Genomic DNA, 24,451 nt, shown 5'->3' on the forward strand with positions numbered 1-24,451 from the left:
AGCACAATTAATTAGTGCAATTCACATTACACTATACTAACAATTAACAGCTTTTTGCAATATTTCAGGTGCTGAAACAGAAATGAAGTTTTAAAGTGTTATTTCTCAAGAACATTTTAAGATATTCTGCAAAGTGTGATTTATCCCAGTTAAGTGTATTTTCACTAACTGTAAAATGGTTGCATAGCAATGTTTCATGTTTTTTCTTTTTTATATATAGCATGTTTCTTTTCGAGATTTCACAAACGTTTGCACTCATAATACCTTCTTTAACTAAGTTTCAAATTATTTTAATTCCTTACTTATGTTCCTGATAATTTTACTCTTTATTTTTAACTATATCCCTTTACTTTTAGTTTTTCCATCACAGTGCAGCTGCTTTTAGCTTCAAAGAAGTTCATCGCAAATACCCCAAACCTCTTATCTTCCAATAAGAAGGTCTGAGTTATTTTGCTTTTTTCTGAAGGACAATGTTGCAGCTTACCTGTCTGACCCCAATAGAAAACCGCTTAATTACATCTTGCCTGGGTAACGTCCAAAAGCCGTCTTTTTCGCCGTCAATTGGGTACTTTCCAAGCCCTCTTGTAGCCTATTGGTTCCCGCGTGGCACCTGCATTTCCCATTGGTCGGAGCTGGGCTCCTTTCTGTCTTCCTCAGGAGTTATCTGACTGGCTGCCGCTTGGGCTGCCGGCCTCTGATTGGTTCCGGTGGGACTGGTACTATTCCCTTCAAAATGCATTCCCTTTGGGCGGACAGCGTGCCAGTTTCGGTCCCCGCGTGCTCTACGTGTGTACTGGCCGCACGCGAGCATGCAAACAGTCAAGGGGAGGCAGGCGGCCGCGGGGAAAGGCTCCACCCTCCGCTGAAACTTCCTGTGACTCGGATAGTTTTGCTATCTCGCTCGTACAGGGCGTATCCGCTTACCGGGGGGGAGGGTCTGGCGGAGCTCCGCCCCCCTCCCCACGAGCACTTTGGGCTCCGGGCAGGGGCTTAGAAGGGGCAGCGAGCGAGGGAAGCTGCGGAGGAAGTTTGCATGAGGGCTGCAAAGAAAGGCGCTGCAGCTGCTGTCCGGGGATGCCCTCCCTCCACTGACCTTGTCCGAGGGGATTTCTTCGGCTCTAAAGGGTTGCGATCTGCCCTTGTGCTTTGGGCATTCCCTTCGTCATCACCAGCAGCAAGTGCTCGTCTGCAGGCAAAACTGTGCGGCTTGCATGCCGCTGTCGGCCCGAGGAATACGAACTCATAGATGCCTGTTCTCACCCCCGGCTGTACATCCTCTAGGTCTGAAGGCATGCATACGATTGCCCCGGGCAGAGTGTCTCTCTGCTCACTGACTGCTGCTCCCTGCAGGAGTCTTACAGCCAGGCTAGTGCCATGCTCCTCACCTTCAAAGTGCACCCTGTCATGCATGGGAGGGCGACTTCAAGCCTGCTAGGAGGGAACTCACGCCTGGTGATTATCACTGCTCCCCGGGTCTCCAGGAGCCTAGTGGTGGCCCCCGTCTCGGAAGACAAGCTCGCGCCTCGTTAGCAAGGGCATGGAGGCGACCGCTGCCGGGCTACTACTCGCCAGCGCAGAGCCCAATAGCCGTTTCCTTATTCTTCTGCGTGGCAGCGCGTGAAAGAAGCCTTTCCGGGAACATGGATGAGAGAGCCAACAAGTTGATCCTGGCCCCGATCTTGGCCCTCTTGTTCGTGATGATAGTCTACCAGTACCTTTGCCCGACCGGGGCCAATTCGTGCCACTTCCAAGGGGCCGGTGGCGGGAAGCCCCGCCGGCTGCCCGCCCCACAGCCTCAGCACCAAGAGGCGGAGGAGGACGAGGTGGACGAGCCGGAGGACGGCAGCCCGCCCAAGTTCCTGCCCCAATTTAACTTCTCCGTCACCGACCTGACCCGGTTCGTGGATTTCCATATGAAAGGCGACGACGTGATCGTCTTTCTGCACATCCAGAAGACCGGCGGCACCACCTTCGGGAGGCACCTGGTGAGGAACATCCGCCTGGAGCAACCCTGCGACTGCAAGCCGGGCCAGAAGAAGTGCACGTGCCACCGGCCCGGCAAGAAAGAGACCTGGCTCTTCTCCCGCTTCTCCACGGGCTGGAGCTGCGGGCTGCACGCCGACTGGACCGAGCTCACCAACTGCGTCCCGGCCATCATGGAGAAGAGGGACAGCCAGAGGAGCCGCAGGTCAGTGCAGCCGTCCCCACTCATCCCGCAGGGCAGCTCTGCCCCTTGCCCTGTGAATCATTCTCCGCTTGTGCGTGTTCGGTGGCTCCCAGTCGCTCGGTTTCCTGTAGTTCCCCCCCCTCCCCCGTCCAACTATAGTTCAGTCTTAGTTTGTTTCGGATAGTGTAGATACACAACCAGGCTCTGAAAGTTTGCTTTAAAAAAAAAAATCCTATGAGCAGAGCAGGTCTCATCCGGCATAGAGCATTTTTGTTCTTTGCAAATAATAAGAAAGTACAAGTTAGTCGTGTAGCCGTCAAATGTGACGGCATGTTATGGTTGTCTCCTTCGTCTTTTACTCTGTTATGTAATATTGTTGATTGTGACGCCAAAGACTTGATGGATTTCTGTTATGAGTGTGTGTGTGTGTGTGTGGGGGGGGGGGGGGGAGGGGGGGGCAAGTGCACGTTATTTTCATTTGTTTCAGTGTTGTTTTCTAAGTACAGTGGAAGCAGCTACGATAACGTGTCATGCACTTTCTCGTACAAGGATCTGGGCATGCTGGAGCTGAGAAGCCGCTGCAGTACCTTGGACAGCTCTCGGTTCTGAGTTAGAGGACCTCTGCATTACGCTCTTTACTCCACGTCGGGAAACAGTGACAGGGTAGAAACCTAAGGGCCAGATATAATAAGCATTTCCTCCATAGACAACCGTTTAGGACATCTGACCCCTGAAGGAGGGGTGGGTGGGAATCGAGCAATTTCTCGTTCGTCCCGTGGCTAAACTCCGTTTTGCTTTATTGGGGAAGTTTTTTGTTTTTTTTTCTTCTGACAGTTCACCTCTAGTAGCAGCTATATTGCTCAGGAAGGAAATGTGATGTGCATTTTTCTAATTACCAAATCACATTCAGTTCTGGGAAGTGCAGAAAATATAATTTTTTGAGCCTATCACTGTCATATTAAACAAGAGCCAGCAATCTTGATTCTATTTTTAATCTCTAAAATGGAGAGGAGAGATGAGATTTTTTTTACACCTGTGGAATAATGCAAGTTTGCATCAATATTTTAAAAAGGTCCCTGAATTTATGTGGTGACAGTATGGATTCTTAAAGTTGACTGATAAAATTGTTCTCAAAATAATACTCCACTTGTGATACTGTATGATAAAATAGAATAACTATTAGATTAATTTTATGCCATGCATTTTTTTTTCCTTCTGAAACACAAATACGAAGGTGTGAATTGCTTATTACAAAAGAAGAGATGGTGCAAGTAATATATAGGAAGAGGTAAACAAATTGAACAAAAAAGACAAATGCTCATGTTTTCTGAATGACAGCCTCTTTCTAAAATAGAGTTTGATTTTTTACGTTTGATGTCTTTCTTATGATCCATGAGTATTTACAGCTTGTATTAGATATGTTTATTTTCACTTGCCTTTACTCTGAGTTAATGTTTTAGGATTTAGGTTGGTTTTTTTTTTAAATTTGATGAAAAAGGAGCTGATGCTGAGGTCTGGAAGCTGTGTTTAGAAGCAGAATATATACAGTATGATCCAATAGTTAGAAGTTAGGCATGTGGAAGGAAAGGAGTGGGATGATTTCAAATGTCTCCAAAGCTGAAATGTTTACAGTTGTACAGTGTGGTCACTACAGTGCACCCACTAGCTCAGGTTCTGAAACAAAACTATGAAAACCACCATCTCTGTACTATTCAACTAAGAGATTTACACTCTACAGCTAAATGTGCTACCTCATTGGAGGATATTAGATGAGAGAATTTACATGTTCTATGCTAATAATTCACAGTGCTGTTCAGCTTCTCCTGTCAAAAGACTGTATTTTATCTCTAAAATTAATGCTCTCTTTTGTGCACAGCTACAGTATTTTTAGTAAGAGCTGAACATTTGATAATGATATTTCTGCTGCCTGACAAATTGCTTTTTACATGCAAGAGTGAGGAGTGTACAAAAGTAATAATATTGTACAGTAACAATTTAGTAAGACTGGATAAAGTAATTAATATTAAACTGCTCAGCAAGGAGTATATAGTACTGCTGTGCTGTGGTACTGTACAAAAGCATAACAAATGACAAAATCTGAAAAAATAAAAGGCAGGAAATGGGGATAAAGTAAAAAATTCCGCATGGTCTTTATTATTCAGTACCAAAAATTAAAACAAAAAAGTCCCGCTCAGACCAGCAGGAAAAACATACTTTGGCATTATAAGGCAACCAGTCCTGATAAATCTGTTTGTAGTTTGTAACTCCAGGGATAAGCATTATTATTCTTAGAAAAAAAAGGATGCTATTTGCATTAAATTAAAAAGATATTTTAAACACTTTTTAAGGTAACAAATATAAAACAATATTTAAATTATTTACCAGAACAACATGTTCTTGTTTTCCGTTAACTTTATTGTTAAGCAGTAAACTGGCAGTTCCCATTAGAAGTGCAGTTATTTCAATAATGAATAAAACATCTGGAGGGTGGCACTGCTGAGCAAGAAATTCAGTGAAAGTTAAATGCATTCTGCATTCTATTGTACAGAGACTTTTGAGAATTTCTCTGGCATTGTGCTATTTGCCAACTGCCTGGTTTGCAGGGGATCAGAAAGGCTTGTCTGTTTTTCTACTTTACTTTATTTTCCATATTTTTTGGAAATTGGGAATTTACTCCATTCAGCACAACTCTTTTTTCTTTTCAAAGCAGTCTTTTCTGAGAACAGTTTCTTTTTGTGAATCTTAATTTCACTCCCTAATGGAACTTTCTGTTCAACTTTAGCTGAAAGAAGGTAGAATGACCTGCTATATGATGAGGTCATAAGTATACTGAACAACTTTTGGACCAATTAGACAATCATAAGAAATATTTTTTGTCTTAGTGTCTGAACAAATTTACTTCTATATGAGATCAGATTTCTGATAAATGATATACCATAACAGAACTAGAAATGTCAGTGCATTTTAAACATCCATATTCATTGTGGTCTCTGAAAAGTCACATTTCTTGCTTCATTTGGTAGCATAATGCATCACATATTAAACTCAGCACCCTCTGGTCACCTAAGACTTGAGCAAGGGGTGAGGGACTGGCTTTACCAAATCTCATGGTTTATTACTGGGCCAATGTCTCATTAGGTTGTGATCCAGCTCAGTCATGTCAGTCATGGAAGAATTCCAAACTACAGGAGTAGGTCTCTCATCTCTCACATCACAATCTTCATCCTCTGTGAATGTGAAAACCTGGCACTCCTTGCATTACCATGTGAATTGGGTTCTCTGTCACTATTCTCTCTCCATAGAAACAACCCCCATTATGTTTGTACATACAACACAAGGATGGAAGAGGTGGTCATTAAGGCTTCATTTCCTCTGGCAATTCTGAGATGGTTAGAATTTCCAACCCTTTCATATTTTAAGATCAGAGTTTCAGCTGTGCCTAGGCACATTTTATATTTATTTGCAGACCAGAAAACACTGGATTATCTAGACTATAGGGCAGGGATGGCCAGCTCTAGTCCTCAAGAGCCACAAACTGTTTTGGTTTTTAGGATATCCATAATAAATATGCATGAGATAGATCTGCATGCACGCCTCCATTGTATGCAAATATATCTCATGCATATTCATTGTGGACATCCTGAAAATCAGACCTCTTGAGGACTGGGTTGAGGACTGGGTTGGCCACCCCTGCTCTAGGTAGAGTACTTTCTGTGGTAGAAAAATTAACCCTGACCAAAAGCAATGCTACTAAAATAGCCTCACTGTATGCTATATTTTTAACTTCTTATATGGTCAGGATCTGCAATTGCCTGTGATTGCCCAGTGGAATAATGACCTTTGAGTAGAATTGGATGTGGAATTCTGGGGAGTTATTTGCTGCTGCAGGTCAGAGCTGATGCTCAGATTGATACATTGAGCCTACAAGTATCCCATGCTTTTCATCTTCCCGTGGGCTCTGCTGGCATGGGTGTCAAATGGCTAGCTTCAGCAAAATATGGGGGTTATTTTCCAAGCTGTGATAGGCCGTTATCGAATGCGTTAAGCCCTTATCGCGGTGGTAAGATTTAAATTAGGGGGGGGAGGAGTTGAGGCAGGAGTTAGGGAGGGAATTATGGTAATCGGCGGTGGGACTGCTGCCGGCGATAATGTTTCAAACATTATCACCAGCAGTAGCGTGGGGAATAGCACCACCACCCCCTGCTTCGCACCCCCTCCCACCTGTAGCGCAGGGTTCATCATTCTGCACGAAATGATGAATCCTGGCCTAAGTTTGCTGGCCTTTTATAAGAGTTCAGTGATTTTGTAATGAGGTGGATGCTGGTATTTCTGCTATCCTGGGGAGACCATATATCTCCATTAAGATTTTTGCTGGGGCTCTGGAGAGATACTTTACTCCTGACAGTTGTTTTTCAACAACAACTAATCCATGTAGCAAAATTTATGATTGAAACTAAATGGAAATCTACCCCTTCATCAGTGTATTGATGGAAACAGATCCATGGATCACCTGGATCAAAAATGTGACCTATATGTTTAATAATGATATTGCTAAATATGATAAAATATGGGGGTACATTTTAGCAGTGTAGAATAATTTTGTGTTTTTATTATATAGACCTCAAATGGCATGGGCCTGCTTACCTGCATATGAATTTGACAATTTTTCTGCAAGATTCAGAGATAATGATTTGTTATGTCATCTGTCTCATTGCTGATGGAAGGATCAGCACCGTAAATGATTCTGTTGTTTCTGCTAGTTGAATAAAAAAAATATATATATTAAATTGCAACTCTGATGCTGAAATAATGGTTCAAAAACATAAAAAGTAAATACAAAAATTAAGTTTCACACACAACTCAGTTTCTATCTAATAATGTGCTGCTTCAAATAGAAAACAAAACTGAGCATTTATGATATAGCAAGTTACAATAGCTTATTTAGTTAAAAAACATATAGCCCAACTATCTACAGTTCTAAGTGGCTTACAAATCATACATTCATATCACACAAAATAGAAAAAAATAATTAAAGCATAATACACTAAAAGCACTACTTAAAAGGACTCATTAACAATATATAAACAATCTCAAATACATACATAAATCCAGGTAATACAAAAAACTGCAACTGTTTCAATAAAAATAATCGGCCACAACTCAGTGCTATCAAGCAGTACTCTAATTCAGTTCCTTAAAGGCTTGTAAAAATAAATGTGACATGAACTCCATGGCCAGTGATGCAGTAAATTATGTGTTTCAATAACAGGTAACCCTGTGCTCCAAGTAGTTTGCAAATGATCAATAATGATATCCCCACAGAAATAAACAACATTATGGAAACCATATAATAAAAATGACTGAAAAAAATAAAATCAACATGTAAGTGTAATCATGAAGGTTCTACCCTTCCCAGTGGTATCAGCAGAACTTAGCTTCATCCTCTGTAATAAATCACTTTTCATTAACTCTCAATAGATAATGTAGGACAAAATAGGCTCGAGGCCCTGTTGGGCAGTTCTTGCTTCCTGCCAGTAGACGGCCTGAGTGGGCCTTTGGACAATCTGGTTATTCCTTCCATCTGCATAACCCTTTCTTCCTGCTGATAGCCATTTTATTTCTATTTGGATAGTTATATTCTAGGCTCGCAAGCTACACTTTGCCAGAGTTTGGCCCTGTGTCTGGTCTGTCTGGTTCTAGACTAGGTCCTGTGTTTTCTGTTCCTGTTTGGTCCTGGATTGGTTTGGGTATCTTGTTCTCTTGTTTGGTCCTAGTCTGTTTCATGAATCCAGTCCTCCAGCAGTGGTCCTGTACTGCTTCTGTGAGCATCTTCTGGTCTCCAGGTTTTCCTCTATGGTCCTGCCCTACTTCTGTGTGTTCATGCATGTCTCCGGTTATATTATCTTAAGCTATGTTACCTTAGTGTGTGCCTTGTGTTTCCTGTTGTTCCTGCCCAAGCCTTGCTGGCTGCCAGCACCTGAGAGCTTGACCAAAGGGGATGGTGACTGACTATCACAGGAAGAAGAGTCTCTGTTCTAGTTAGAGCCTGCTAGTCTCGCCTTGTCTGTTCATCACCCATTCTTGGCTTTGAGGCCACATCTCTGGCTGACTACACTGTCACAGCAGGAAAGAAGTGAAGGAAATGCCAACTCACATAAACTGAAATGAAAATATGTATTAATTATAAACAGGCAGCTAAGGTTATGGATTATATATAAAAAGAATGATATAAATATAACATTCAGAAGAGGAGCATAAAGGGGTGATTTAAAACATAATATAGAGCTTCATCTTGTTGCTATGACATGTAGGATGGATAGTACTTTTATGTTCATCATAATTGTGCTTATCAAAGAGGCAATCATTATTTTTGATGTACAAAATACAGTTTAAGATCTTAAATCTATCTCTTCTGCATTAGCTGATCAGAGGGGAGAGGTCAATTAGTACTACTTCTGTCATTTAAACATATCTTTCTTTTGTTATGTACCTGTTGTGAAATGGAAATATGGCACAAACTACATGGATTCCTATAAATACCCAACAATTTTCTTTATATTTAGTTTGGCTTTTTATCTAATAACTAGCTGTCACCCATTGAAAATTTAATGGAGGGCTCCCTAGCTCAATCCCCAGTGTTCTATCCCCTCCCCTGGGTTAACCTGAGTATTCTGCCCCCTTTGACCCTGACCCCAGCACTGTTTCCCTCTTGTAGCTCTGCAGTAGTGGCCATGTTGTCTGGATCACTTCTTTCTCCATTGTGTTCTGGCCTTCTCCTTCTAGCCAACATGGCAGTCAGTTGCCATGTGGGCAAGATGACTCTTGGCCTGTGCATGTGTGACAGACAGGTGCCACCTAAGTATATTTTATATATATAGAAGGTATTAATTTTGGCTGCTTCAGCATGCTTACATGAAACCTCATGGCATTTGTAAGCAGAATGAAATGCAATAGTGAATACATACATCAAAGCTGTTCATTATTCAGTTAGAACAGTATTCACTTTAAGAGGTGGGCAACCCAGAAAATGGGATAAGTGAATTAAGCAAACTTCCAGTCAAATGGCTGTAAAAGTCAAGTGCAATCCAAGCTAAATTAATCAGGACAAAGGAGGCGGCCCTGTGGCTTAGTTGTATGGCTGCACAGGGCACATTTTAGTTCCCTGCCTTACAGAAATAGTGGTGCTGGGGCACATTGCTCAGATAATGTGCTGAAACAATGTGAGAGGGAAGCTGTCTGCTGCTGCTAGCAGAACCTCAGACTCACTTCCTTTCTAGGCCTTGACTAGAAAGGGCCCTGTTTTGGGATAATATTTTGGAAACACTGCTCCACATGACCAAAAAGACATCCTGAATAATCTAATGTGTTTGGGAAATATTAGTTTAATGTGCTTTGCACTGTTGATAAAATGAAATTTGAAGCCAATCAATTTTAGCCTGTGACTACTCTTTTTTTTCTTTTCTTTATATTAATTTTGAGAAGACATTCTTATTTCTTTATTAGCCAGAAGTATTAGCTAAGGCTATCTTATTCTACTTTTAGGATGAGTATTATTTGTTTGAATATTTTGCAAACTGATCATAATCATACAATTTTCAGCAGGGAAGTCTGAAATGCTTTTTTGCCTTGTTTATTGAGGTATGGTATGCGGTGCTTTTCCTCTGAAAGTGCTCCTTTAGGGTTATATTAAGTATCAACTTTTTTCTGTTTTGTAACAGTATGAAATATTTTGTTCAGTGGGGACATAAATTTCCATTGAAGAGTGAAAATGAATTGCAAACTGTGGGGAGTAACCATATCATCTTCCTTCTTGTACTTCAGCCCAGTAGCAGATGCTACTAATAGGACATTTTGAATTCTATTTAGCAGTCTAGGATAGATAAGAGTTATTGGCAGCTTGGCATACATTGAAGCTGATAAACTTGGCTGGTAAAATACAGTAATCTGGGAGTGGAAGACTGTTGATTGCTCTGAGCTACAGCATCTTGAATTGACTTTGCATCTATATGTGAATATAACGTTCCCTGTACAGTTACTGCTACTAACTGTTTAGGATCTGTAGGAACTTTATATTTGCATATGGACAAGCACTTTTATATATATCAGTATTAAGAAACTGGAGAGGGGAGGGGAGAAGAGGGAGAGGTTAAGCACATTTTCTTGTGAGTTTAACCACACAAAAGAAAACATAGGAAAGTGAGTTCTAGTAGATTATCTGCACAATAAATCAGTCATAGACAAGTAATTTGGCATCTATGGCTTAGTGGAAAAAATGCAACCTCACCCTATATACAACATCACCAGCTGGGAGACTAAGTTAAATGTAAAACATAACATCATTATTATTTATAATTTATAAGAAGACACAGGTATTAATTACCCTGATCCTAAAAGTGACAAATGTGATACTTAACTGCTACCAGAAGTGACCCTTAACCTCTAAACAATTGCTTATTCATATTTAAGCTGTTAAGCAGTAGCACTTTAAACCTTTAAGCCATGATGATCCCATACACAGACAGACTTTCAATACAGAAAACGGGACCACAAATTAGAAAGAAAAACAGGTAGATTAAAAACTCAAATGAAAACCCTCAAGAAGCCAGACTCTGCATGCAGTGCAACACTGGAGAAATGCATTTCCTCCTGTACTAGGCACAGTAAAATGATGAGATGCACGTTCTTAAAGTTGAGATATTCCGTAAACTAAAAATAAAATTCTTCTTTTACCTCTGCTGTCTGGTCATTTTTCTAATCACTTTGGTCCTCATCTTTTCCAAAGTATCTTGTCCATTTTCCATTTGTTCTGTCTCTCCTTCTGTGTCTTTCAGTTCCTCTCCTACTGCTCTGATATTGTGCTTTCCCAGTCATCTAATTTCTCTCCATTTCCTTCCTCTCTACCTTATTATAAACTCACTGCTAGATTTTATTCCTCCTCTCCTCTCCAGTCTCCCTGTCCTAGCCCTACACCTCCCCAAGTTTCCTCTTTGTTTACCCTTCCCAGACTGCCATCTTCCCTCGGTGTTCTCCTTTTACCATCTCCAGCCCCTTGACCTTCCCCTCAAAATCTGTCTCTATTCCTGTTCTCTGAAACCACCCTCTTCTCCCAAATCATTCTCCCCTCCCATCTTCCCCCTCCCTTTCTTCAACTTACAACCTCCCCTCAAACTTCCTCTACCTTCCACCCTCCTCTCCTCCCTCCACTTCCATTTTTACCCTCTCCTGCTTCACTTTCTATCCTTCCAACCCAGTCACTTTCCTTCCTTTCCTGTTCTCACCTTCCAAGCCCCTTACCTTCATTCCTTTCGTCTCCTGTCTTTCACCTTTAATATCCCCACCTTCCAATCTTCCTTTCCTCTCCCTCACCTTCCATCCTACTCTTCCAGTCTCTCACCTTTCAATACTCTCCATCTTCCAACCCCTACCTCACCTTCCATCCTTCCACTTTCTCACCTTCCACCCTTCCCTTCCTCTCCCTCCCTTCCAACCCCCTGCTTCTATTTCTTTTCCTCTCCTTCCATCTTTCCTTTCCTCTCCACCCTTCTAAATCCCTCCCCTTTCATCTTTCCATTCTTTTTCCCCTTCCTGCATCCCTTCCTCTCCTTCTCTTTCAGCAGACAGACAAGAAAGGGAGTCAGTGGCCAGAGTTCCTAGCCTCCTCTTACTGCGGGCTCCTCTTTCTCTCTCCCACACAGACCAGCTTTTGAACTACAGAGGAGTAAGGAAGGCCAGCAGCAGGAGGAGGAGGAAGTTAAAAGTGTGGAGAGCTGGTTCTGTTCTCCTGCCAGTCTGGCTACTGAGGAGGTGGGGATCACAACAGCAAATTGTCAGCACTGCAGGAAGAGGGTGGTAAGAATAGAAAATTGTGTTTCACCTCCATGTGGCCATAAAGAACTGTTCAGAAGCAGCTTTTGGCACTGCAGGGCCATCTTGAGAGATGGTTAATCACAGAAGCAATCTACTGTTTTTTGCCCTGAGGTGGCTGCAGTTCATCATCCCAAAGGCAGAATAATAAAACGGCAGCTGCCTGTTTTGCAGCAACATTGGTACAGAGCAGTGGCGTCCTCTAATGGAAGGGTCCTATGGCCACAGCTATATTGGCCATAGGCTAGCTACAGCTCTGACATAAATTGTGCTGCTGTCAATAATTTTATATTGCTTTGTAACATAACAAAAGAAGCTCTGTGCTCTTTAATATTTTCATGGGAAAAAAACATCTAACTTTGAAACGGATCTACTGGAAAACATATTTAGCTGTTATTTGTAGGGCTATATAGAAGGGTATGCGGGGTCAGGAACCACATCATTTTAGCAGCACTGAGTTTTCATAGCCACAGAGAAAGACAGCTTCCTAGAGTTCAGTGAAGGAAATACCACTGATTTAACCTATTGTCAATTGTTTGCTAGTTCAACAGTCATATAAAGCTCTTAAACCCAATCAATAGAATTGTTTTTCCCTTGTGCTTTAAATAATCTGAATCATTTGCACTACAAACTAGTTATTACATAGAAACATAGAAATGACGGCAGAAGAAGACCAAACGGCCCATCCAGTCTGCCCAGCAAGCCTTCGCACTCTTTTTTTTTTCTCCTCTCTCATACTTATCTGTTACTCTTGACCCTTAGTAACCTTTTGGTTCTGTATCCCTTCCACCCCCGCCATAATGCAGAGAGCAGTGTTGGAACTGCATCTAAGTGAATATCTAGCTTAATTAGTTAGGGATAGTAACCGCTGCAGTAAACAAGCTACACCCATGCTTGTTTACCCAGTCTATGTAATTCAGTCCTTGTTGGTTGTTGTCTGTATATAGATCCGCTTTTCTTTATTCCCCCTGCCATTGAAGCAGAGAGCTGTGCTGGATATGCGTGAAGTATCAGTCTTTCTCCCTTGCCGTTGAAGCAGAGAGCTAACTTGCATTGAAAGTGAAGTATCAGACTTTCTCCCTTGCCTTTGAAGCAGAGAACTAAGCTGGATAGGCATTGAAAGTGAAGCATCAGGCTTATTTGGTTAGAAGTAGTAACCGCCTAAACCAGCAAGCTACTCCCCACAATTTTTGTGAATGGAAATCCTTTTTTTTTTTCCACATTACCTCTTGCCATTGAAGCTTAGAGCAGTGTTGGAGTCACATTAACTATGTGTATGTTTATTGAATAAGGGTATTATCTCCAGGTAATAGCCATCATTGGTATTATCTCCAGGTAGTAGCCGTCATTCCCGCGAGCCACCCACTCTTCATACACATCCTCTAGACTTTATAGATCCACAGTGTTTATCCCATGCTCCTTTGAAGTCCTTCACAGTTCTGGTCTTCACCTCTTCCTTTGGAAGGGCATTCCAGACATCCACCACCCTCTCCGTGAAGAAATACTTCCTGATATTGGTTCTGAATCTTCCTCCCTGGAGCTTTAAATCGTGACCCCTGGTTCTGCTGATTTTTTTCCGACGGAAAAGGTTTGTCGTTATCTTTGGGTCATTAAATCTTTTCAAGTATCTGAAAGTCTGTATCATATCACCTCTGCTCCTCCTTTCCTCCAGGGTGTACATATTTAGATTCTTCAATCTCTCCTCATAAGACATTTGATGAAGACACTCCACCTTTTTGGTCGCCCTTCTCTCTACTGCCTCCATCCTGTCTCTGTCCCTTTGTAGATATGGTCTCCAGAACTGAGCAAAGTACTCCAGGTGAGGCCTCACCAAGGACCTGTACAAGGAGATAATCACTTCCCTTTTCTTACTTGATATTCCTCTCTCTATGCAGTCCAGCATTCTTCTGGCTTTAGCTATCGTCACATTGTTTCGCTGACTTCAGATCATTAGACACTATCACCCCTAGGTCTCTCTCCTGCTCCGTGCACATCAGCCCTTCACCCCCATCGAATACAGTTCTTTCGGATTTCCACACCTCATATGCATGACTTTGCACTTCTTGGGATTGAATCTCAGCTGCCATATCTTCGACCACTCTTCCAGCTTCCTTAAATCCCGTCTCATTCTCTCCACTCCTTCCAGCGTGTCCACTCTGTTGCAGAATTTAATGTCATCCACAAACAGACAAACCTTGCATTCTATCTCGTCCGCTAACTTGCTCACATAGATATTGAACAGGACTGGTTCCAACACCGATCCTTGCGGCACTTCGCTTAACACCGCTCTCTCTTCAGAGTAAGTTCCATTTATCATCACACATTATCGTCTGTCCATCAACCAGTTTGCAATCCAGGCCACTACCTCGGCATCCACTCCTAAACTTCTCATTTTATTCACCAGCCTCCTGTGCAAGACCATATCAAAAGCCTTGCTGAAACCATAGTGCGCTCTTCCTTGATCCAATTCCCTAGTCACCCAGTCGAAAAAGTCAATCAGATTTGTCTGACAGGATCTTCCCCTGGTGAATCCATGCTGCCTCTGGTCCAGCAATTCATCAGACTGTAGATAGTTCACTATAATTTCTTTCAGCAGCGACTCCATCACTTTACCCACCATTGAGGTGAGGCTAACCGGCCTGTAGTTTCCAGCCTCCTCTCTGCTCCCACTCCTGTGAAGCGGGACCACCACCGCTTTTCTCCAATCACTTGGCACCACTCCCGTTTCTAGGGATCTATTGAATAGGTCACGTAGCGGACCCGCCAGCACACCTCTGAGCTCCCTCAGTATCCTGGGATGAACCTCATCAAGCCCCATGGCTTTGTCCACTTACAGTTTTCCCAGCTCTTCCCATACATTCTCTTCTGTAAACGGAGTTACATCTACTCCACTCCCCTCCAGTTTCTTGTTAACTAGTGATGGTCCTTCTCCTGGGTCCTCCTTAGTGAACACCGAACTGAAGTATTTGTTTAGTATTTCTGCCATTTCTTCGTCTCTCTCTACACATTCATCCTTTTCACCTTTCAATTTCACTATACCACTTGGAACCTTTCTCCTTTCTCTGATGTATCTGAAAAATGTTTTGTCACCTATCCTTACCTCTTTGGCAATCCTTTCTTCCTTTTTGCCGTCTTGATTACTTTCTTAGTCAGCCTCAGTTGTACCAGATATTCTTCTTTGTGCTCCTCCCTTTGGGATCCTTTATATTTCTTGAATGATGTTCTTTTAGCTTTTATTTTGTCAGCCACTTCCTTTGAGAACCATATAGGTTTCATTTTCTTTTCTTTTCTTTACTTTTCTAACATATAGATTAGTTGCCTTGATAATTGCTCCTTTTAGTTTGGTTCACTGTTGATCCACATCTCTCTTATTCTCCCAGTCTTTTAGTTCTTCCTCCAGGTATTTCCCTATTTCCTCAAAGTCTGTGTTTTTGAACTGCAAAACTCGGGTCTTCGTGCTTCTTCTCTGTATCCTTTGTGTGATATGAAACCATACAGTTTGATGATAACTTGTGCTGAGGTGGGCACCCACTTGGACATCAGAGACATTATCTCCATTAGTGAGTACTAAATCGAGTATAACTCCCTCTCTTGTGGGTTCCATTACATTTGTTTGACCAAAGCCCCTTGCATGGCATCCACTATTTCTCTACTATTGTTTGATTCAGCAGAAGGGATTCTCCAGTCTACATCTGGCAGATTAAAGTCTCCAATGATCACCATTTCTCCCTTCTTTCCCATCTTTTGGATGTCTTCAACCAGATCTCTGTCATGCTCTTCCTTTTGATTTAGAGGCCTGTAAACCACTCTAATATAAATGGATGCCCCATCATCTTTTTTTAGGTTGGCCCATATTGCTTCTTCATTGCCCCATCTTCCTTGCAGCTCAGAAGCTTGGATATTGTTTCTGACAATTGCAGGTGACATTATAACATCAGTTGAATACAGTAAATGTTATGTTTAGATAGATATGAGAAATTATCGGGGAGAGTAAACAGTCTAAACTATTGGATATCACAGGTAGAGCACCTTGTAATGGTTATTAGAACAGCAGATAAACTACAGGTGTTGTGGAAAGCCTGTAGTTTATCTGCTGATCCGAGTAGGAAAAGAAGCAGCCACTGATAGGAAGAGCTTACCATAGGAGAGACAAAGTAACAGGATGGATGAATCTTTGATATGTGAAGGAGTCAGAAGGTTAGGCTATCAGAAAATAGTTCAAGCTCTTGGAGGTTTGGCCTTCCTTCAACCTAATCAACTATGTAACCAAATTGGATATGGTAGCAAGAGAGGTCTTAGAGGAGTGGAGTACTGACTGAAGTGAAAAAATCATGGAAAGCATGTGCTTTTGATCGGATCTTGTATTTAAATTTCAGTGTAGTATGATGGCATGAAACCATGGACACTGCAGCGAGATACTTGAAAAGGACTGACCAAGAGGTTCAGCCCATAATCATACCTTTATCATACCTATAACAAGTTTTTTTGTGTATGAATATTATAAAATTCAATTTTAGAACATATTGTATCTTATTAAAAATGATTTTTCCCGTTCTGTGCCTATGGAAAATTTTTTAAAATTTATTAAGGCTGTTTATTTATTTTCCCCTAGTATTTTCTGTGGCTATGAAAAGGTTCATGATAACCCTCAATAATATCACTTGCAAGTTTGCAAAATGTTAGTAGCAATCTTGATTTGTGATCATGGCTGCAGCTGCCCCTGCCTCATTTCATGTTTTCCAGATTTGATCAGTGCCCTGGGAGCAGAATGCTTCACTCTGAAATTGAACTGTGAGCATTGTTCGAACGTACGCTGTCCTGTTAGCTGGTGTATGTTCATAGTCCCTGTGACAGTCCTGCACTCTCTTCTAGAAAGAGGAAGAGGGGGTAAAGCTGCAGTGGGGATTGTGAAAATGTCTCACTGTCCTGTACTTAATATGAGAATGCAGGGGAAGGAAAAGAAGCACAGGGTAAGCAAATTGAGTTGTGTCCCAGTCCTCAAGGGTTGATTCTGAAATGATTGTAAGGGGGAGCCCTATTGTGAATAGTCCTGAATCGCTGTGACTTTAAAGATTTGTTAGCCTTATAAAGATATAAGATCTACCATACTATTTTTTTGTTTTGTTTTAAGACTACTTTTATTTTTTTGAATTATTATGCTTTCCTGAAAGTAATTTTTGTTAATTTTATCACATTTTAATAATTCTTAACATTTTCAAGTTCTCTTTTTTTTTTATTCTCTGTCTCACCTGAGTAACATAATTTAAAGAAATGGTCAACTAAGTGACCAGGGTCAATTTAATTAAATGTCAAACTGAAAGAAGTTCAATAAATGCTTGTAGTGTTTACATACTTGTGTGGAATAATTATTTGTCAACAGTATTTAAATATTCTCTGTGCTACTTTTTAAAATTCTGTGCAGGTTTTCATAAGAACATGCCATACTGGGTCAGACCAAGGGTCCATGAAGCCCAGCATCCTTTTTCCAACAGTGGCTAATCCAGGCTATAAGAACCTGGCAAGTACCCAAAAACTAAGTCTATTCCATGTTACCGTTGCTAGTAATAGCAGTGGCTATTTTCTAAGTAAACTTAATTAATAGCAGGTAATGGACTTCTCCTCCAAGAACTTATTCAATCTTTTTTTAAACACAGTTATACTAACTGAACTAACCACGTCCTCTGGCAACAAATCCCAGAGTTTAGTTGTGCATTGAGTGAAGAAGAACTTTCTCTGATTAATTTTTTTTAAAATTTTATTTTTATTGCATTTTAACAATTTACACAAATATACCATTGTGATTGGAAATAAAGGTTACATATTTATATCAATCCTTTAAAGAAAATCTATTCCATGAATCTTTTAAACAGTAACCAGCCATATATTAAGCAATATAGTGCGGGATATGTGAAATTCTAAAGAGCAAAAGATTTCACTTTCAATGCATATCCAGCATAACTCTCTGCTTCAATGGCAGGGGAATGAAGAAAAGTGGATCTATATACAGACAACCAACAAGGATTGAATTACATAGTCTGGGTAAACAAATAAGCATGGGTGTAGCTTGCTTATTGCGGCGGTTACTACCCATAACTAATTAAGCTAGATATTTCACTTAGATGCAGCTCCAACACTGCTCTCTACATTAATGATGGGGGTGGAAGGGAAATAGAACCAAAAGGTTACTAAGAGCCAAGAGAAACAGATAAGTATGAAAAAAAAAAGTGCGAAACTTGCTGGGCAGACTGGATGGGCCGTTTGGTCTTCTTCTCCGTCATTTCTATGTTTCTATGTTTCTATGATTTCAATGTTAACAAAAAAAAGGAAATAAAGGTAGCTGATTCCTAGCCTAATACAAATCTATTATGCACCTACTGTGCTATCTATGTCACAGATAACTGGTGAGAATCAATAAAGAAACAAAGTTGTGAGGGTTCAAAAAATACAAATACGGAGTCCAAATATTTGACTACGCATTTACATGGATACCGAAGAACAAACTTTGAACATATAGCCATCGCTTCTTCCCTCATTTGTATGAATTTTTTCCTCCTCTCCTGCGTTGACCTCGTGATATCAGGGAACAGCCATATTTTCTGACCATAATATTCTGCTAATCTGTTACGAAAAAATAACCTCAATACATTATTCTTCTCGGACAAGAAGGTAAACGAGACAAAAAGTACTCAAGAACTGTTTCTTCATGGGTCAATTCCAATAATTCTGTAATATTAAGTTGAGCTTGATGTTCTTGCTTCTGATGTTCTTTTTTTGGAGGCAAATAGTATATTTTTGTAATTAAAGGAGTTGCCTCAGTTGGAATTTTCAATATTACATTTAAATACTTTTTAAACAGCTCCATCGGTGGTATATGGGTAATTATTGGAAAATTAAGAATTCTTATATTAGTACTCATCGAATTCTCAATATTATCTAGTTTTTTATCAATCACTGTCTCTCTTTGTACTGTATGATGTTGAAAACTTTCCATAGTTTTTACTTTTCCTTCAATCTCTTGTATTCTCTTTTCTTGTATCTCAGTTCTCATTTCATTTTCTTTACTACATTTATTTGATTCCACACACATTTTAGAGAGGTTTATAACAGCATTTTCAACAGTAGCCAAGGCATCCCAGATAGCGTCCATTGTTACCACCTTGGGCCTTACAAGAAAGGAGGTTAATTTGAGTAAACTCATCATCTCTTTCGACTCTAGCAACAGTGTCCCTTCCTTCCTCCAGCGTTGGGCTAGGCAGAGATATGCCTAGCTGTGATGTTTCCTCCAGGGACTCCTCTCCCTGGGCTCCGAGCCCTATGGAGTTCCCTTGTATATTTGCCTGTGTTGTCTCGTGGCGCTCCGTTCGCTGGGGGTGGGGGGGGAGATGGCGTCTCGGGTGGTCCGGGACTAAGCGAGATTTCATCTGCCATGGACTGAGAAGCTCGCTCTACTTCCCTGTCCTTCGCGGCAATCGCTCCCGGCTCTCTCGGCAAGGGTGTCGAGGCAAAAAAAGCAGGTATTGTAGCCTGAGTTGCTTCTCCAATTCCAGGAGTTGGCAAGCTCTCACGGAGCCTTGCCTTACGTTTTGTATGAGGCATTGTTCGCTTTAGAAAAGGCGAACTTAATTTTAACAGAGGAAAAAACTCAGCACTACCTTCACAAGCCTCTCAATTGGCTGCCATCTTAGCCACTCCCCCCTCTCCGATTAATTTTAAATGTGCCACATGCTAACTTCATTGAGTGCCCCCTAGTCTTTCTATTATCTGAAAGACTAAGTAACCGATTCACATCTTCCCGTTCTAGACCTCTCATGATTTTAAACACCTCTATCATATCCCCCGTCAGCCGTCTCTTCTCCAAGCTGAAAAGTCCTAACCTCTTTAGTCTTTCCTCATAGGGGAGCTGTTCCATTCCCCTTATCATTTTGGTCGCCCTTCTCTGTATCTTCTGCATCGCAATTATATCTTTTTTGAGATGCGGCGACCAGAATTGTAACAGTATTCAAGGTGGGGTCTCACCATGGAGCGATACAGAGGCATTATGACATTGTCCATTTTATTCACCATTCCCTTCCTAATAATTCCCAAGATTTTGTTTGCTTTTTTGACTGCCGCAGCACACTGAACCGACGATTTCAATGTGTTATCCACTATGACACCTAGATCTCTTTCTTGGGTAGTAGAACCTAATATGGAACCTAACATTGTGTAACTATAGCATGGGTTATTATTCCCTATATGCATCACCTTGCACTTCTCCACATTAAATTTCATCTGCCATTTCGATGCCCAATTTTCCAGTCTCACAAGGTCTTCCTGCAATTTATCACAGTCTGCTGGTGATTTAACTACTCTGAACAATTTTGTATCATCTGCAAATTTGATTACCTCACTTGTCGTATTTCTTTTCAGATCATTTATAAATATATTAAAAAGTAAGGGTCCCAATACAGATCCCTGAGGCACTCCAATGCCCACTCCCTTCCACTGAGAAAATTGTCTATTTATTCCTACTCTCTGTTTCCTGTCTTTTAGCCAGTTTGTAATCCACGAAAGAACATCGCCACCTATACCATGACATTTTACTTTTCCTAGAAGTAAAGGCGTTCATTAGGAACTTTATCAAACGCCTTCTGAAAATCCAAGTATACTACATCTACCGGTTCACCTTTATCCACATGTTTATTAACTCCTTCAAAAAAGTGAAGCAGATTTGTGAGGCAAGACTTGCCTTGGGTAAAACCATGCTGACTTTGTTCCATTAATCCATGTCTTTCTATATGTTCTGTGATTAAGATGCTTAGAACACTTTCCACTATTTTTCCTGGCACTGAAGTCAGGCTAACCGGTCTGTAGTTTCCCGGATCGCCCCTGGAGCCCTTTTTAAATATTGGGGTTACATTAGCTATTCTCCAGTCTTCAGGTACAATGGATGATTTTAATGATAGGTTACAAATTTTTACTAATAGGTCTGAAATTTCATTTTTGAGTTCCTTCAGAACTCTGGGGTGTATACCATCTGGTCCCGGTGATTTAATAATCTTCAGTTTATCAATCAGGTCTACCACATCTTCTAGGTTCATGGTGGTTTGGTTCAGTCCATCTGAATCATTACCCCTGAAAACCTTCTCTGGAACGGGTATCTCCCCAACATACTCTTTAGTAAACCCTGAAGCAAAGAAATCATTTAATCTTTCCACGATGGCCTTATCTTCTCTAAGTGCCCTGTGGGAATTATGAGCTTTGCCGGCAGGCCATGTCAGGGTTTAACACTAACTTCCCTTCTCCCTGGCCTTTGCACTGAATGAAGCAAACACTAGTGCTTAAACCTCTCTGCCTAAGGAGAGGATACCTGACTGTCATGTATTTCTCTAGCTTATAATTAACCCTGATTGCCTGAAAGAAGAGCTAGTTGCCACGTAGTCAGATGCAGGATAAAGACAGGAGGTATAGGATTCAGCAGCCAATGAAATGATCTGTACACACCCCCTGAGCCAAGCCAATAGTGTAGTGACACGTCTGTATGCTATGGGGAGAGGAGCCAATGATGTGATGACACATTGTATGCTATTGAATGTATGCACAATAAAAAGGGGACCCACGGGAGTGGCCCTTCCCTTTTCCTGCCTGCCATGAATCCTGCCTGATGTGTCTTCATTGTCTGAAATTTCATTTTTGAGTTCCTTCAGAACCCTGGGGTGTATACCATCTGGTCCCGGTGATTTAATAATCTTCAGTTTATCAATCAGGTCTACCACATCTTCTAGGTTCACGGTGATTTGGTTCAGTCCATCTGAATCATTACCCCTGAAAACCTTCTCCGGAACGGGTATCTCCCCAACATACTCTTTAGTAAACACTGAAGCAAAGAAATCATTTAATCTTTCCACGATGGCCTTATCTTCTCTAAGTGCCCCTTTAACCCTTCGATCATCTAATGGTCCAACTGACTCCCTCACAGGCTTTCTGCTTCGGATATGTTTAAAAACATTTTTATTGTGAGTTTTTGCCTCTACGGCCAACTTCTTTTCAAATTCTCTCTTAGCCTGTCTTATCAATGTCTTACATTTAACTTGCCAACCTTATGCATTATCCTATTTTCTTCTGTTGGATCCTTCTTCCAATTTTTGAATGAAGATCTTTTGGCTAAATTAGCTTCTTTTACCTCCCCTTTTAACCATGCCGGTAATCGTTTTGCCTTCTTTCCACCCTTTTTAATATGTGGAATACATCTGGACTGTGCTTCTAGGATGGTATTATTTAACAATGAACACGCCTCTTGCACACATTTTACCTTTGTAGCTGCTCCTTTCAGTTTTTTTCTTACAATTTTTCTCATTTTATCAAAGTTTCCCTTTTGAAAGTTTAGCACGAGAGCCATGGATTTGCTTACTGTCCCCCTTCCAGTCATTAAATCAATTTGATCATATTATGATCACTATTGCCAAGCAGCCCCACCACCGTTACCTCTCTCACCAAATCCTGTCCTTCACTGAGAATTAGATCTAAAATTGCTCCCTCTCTTGTCGGTTCCTGGACCAATTGCTCCATAAAAATATCATTTATTCCATCCAGGAACTTTATATCTCTAGCATGTACCGATGATACATTTACCCTGTCAATATTGGGGTAATTGAAGTCTCCCATTGTTACCGCACTACTAATTTGGTTAGCTCCCCTAATTTCTCTTAGCATTTCACTATCAGTCTCACCATCTTGACCAGGTGGACGGTAGTATACTATCACTATAGTCTTTCCCGATACACAAGGGATTTCTACCCATAAAGATTCAATTGTGCATTTAGTCTCATGCAGGATGTTTATCCTGTTGGACTCTATGCCATCCCGGACATAAAGTACCACACCGCCTCCTGGGTGCTCCTCTCTGTCATTGCGATATAGTTTGTATCCCGGTATAGCAGTGTCCCATTGGTTGTCCTTCTTCCACCATGTCTCTGAGATGCCAATTAAGTGTATGTCATCATTCACTGACTTGCATTCTAATTCTCCCATCATACTTCATAGACTTCTGGCATTAGCATACAAACATTCCAAAGTTTGTTTTTTGTTTGTATTTTCATTCTGCTTTTTAATTGATAGGGATAAGTTGGAATGTTTTAGCTCAGCTGAGTTTTTAGTTACAGGCACTTGGACTACTTTTCTTATAATTGGAACCTCACTGTTGGGATGCCCTAATTCTAATATATCATTAGTATCCTTTCAAAGAAGTAAAAATGTTTGAAGTGATGTGAAAAACATTTTCTGACTGGTAAGGTCTCAAATGCACAAATAGAGAGTAATCATTAACTAAATACAGGAGCATCAAGCATATTACTGGCATACTATTGAATCTGGTGTTTCACAAGGCTCTGCCTTGTCAGCAGTAACTTTTAACATCTACTTAATGCCTCTTTGCAAACTTCTTTTGGGTTTGTGACTGAACTTTAAGATCTATGCAGACGATATCCAGTTTTTCTTCCCAAAACTGTCATGGTCTGCTACGTTTGAAATGTCCCATATCTGTCTACAATCAAGTGTTGGCTGAAACATAATTGGTTAGCATTGAACATCAATAAGACGGAAGTAATTATTCTTAGGAAAGGTCATATTGTTGATATATCTAGGTTGTTTCTATCATAGTGCCACCGCTTAACGCTGCCACTATTCTACCACCAGGAACCCAAGTTCTGTCTTTCACCATCATTCACTCCATCTTTCTCTTCTCAGCTTCCATCTCTTTTCTCTTCATTACCATCTCTTCTCACCTGCCTATTTCCTCTCTCCTAGCCTTCCATTCCTGATATCTCCCATTCCTTCCTCCTCCTTCCCCATTTCTCCGTCTACACACTTTCCATCATCCATATAAAGCTTCCATTCCATTCTTAATCCTTGCCACAACAATCTTCTATTTTCCCCATCTCCAGCATCTGCTGTCCTTCCTCTTCTCCTCCCTGGGATCCTCCCATCTCTATCATCTGCCCTTCTGTCTTCTTCTCATATGAATATGCACGGCTTAATGGGAAGAGCCAACATGGATTTAACGAAGTGTAGTCTTGCCTTATCAATCAGTTAGAATCATGCCTTATCAATCTATTATAATCATGTGAATAAGAGCAAACCAGTTGATTTGGATTTTCAGAAGCAATTTGACAATGTCTCTCAGGAAAGACTCCTCAGTAAATTAAAGTCATGAGATTGGTGGCAATGGCTTACTATGGACTGGCAACTGGTTCAAGAATAGGAAAGAGAGTAGGATTACATGGCTGGTGTTCCCAAAGAAGTGAGGTAGAAAACAAAAGTGCTCTAGGCATCTGTACTGAGACCAGTGTTGCTTAGCAAATTCATTAATGATCTGGAAGAAGGCGCATAAATGAGGCGATCAAACTTGTAGATGGCACAAGTTTATTCAGAGTAGTTAGAACA

The 24,451-nt window shown here is 41.1% G+C and overlaps 1 protein-coding gene across 1 annotated transcript in view; it reads left to right on the forward strand.

The window, feature by feature from the left end:
• Nucleotides 1–811: 811 nt before the first annotated feature.
• LOC115093062 (heparan-sulfate 6-O-sulfotransferase 3-B-like) overlaps nucleotides 812–24,451 on the forward strand; it is a 272,747-nt gene continuing 249,107 nt past the window's right edge. Inside the window, exon 1 of the mRNA XM_029604714.1 lies at nucleotides 812–2,188. Coding sequence (XP_029460574.1) covers nucleotides 1,641–2,188 — 548 coding nt within the window. The 5' untranslated portion in view covers nucleotides 812–1,640. The remainder of the gene's footprint in view (nucleotides 2,189–24,451) is intronic.

This window comes from Rhinatrema bivittatum, chromosome 5 (genome assembly GCF_901001135.1).
Source record: "Rhinatrema bivittatum chromosome 5, aRhiBiv1.1, whole genome shotgun sequence".
Classification (NCBI taxonomy): domain Eukaryota; kingdom Metazoa; phylum Chordata; class Amphibia; order Gymnophiona; family Rhinatrematidae; genus Rhinatrema; species Rhinatrema bivittatum.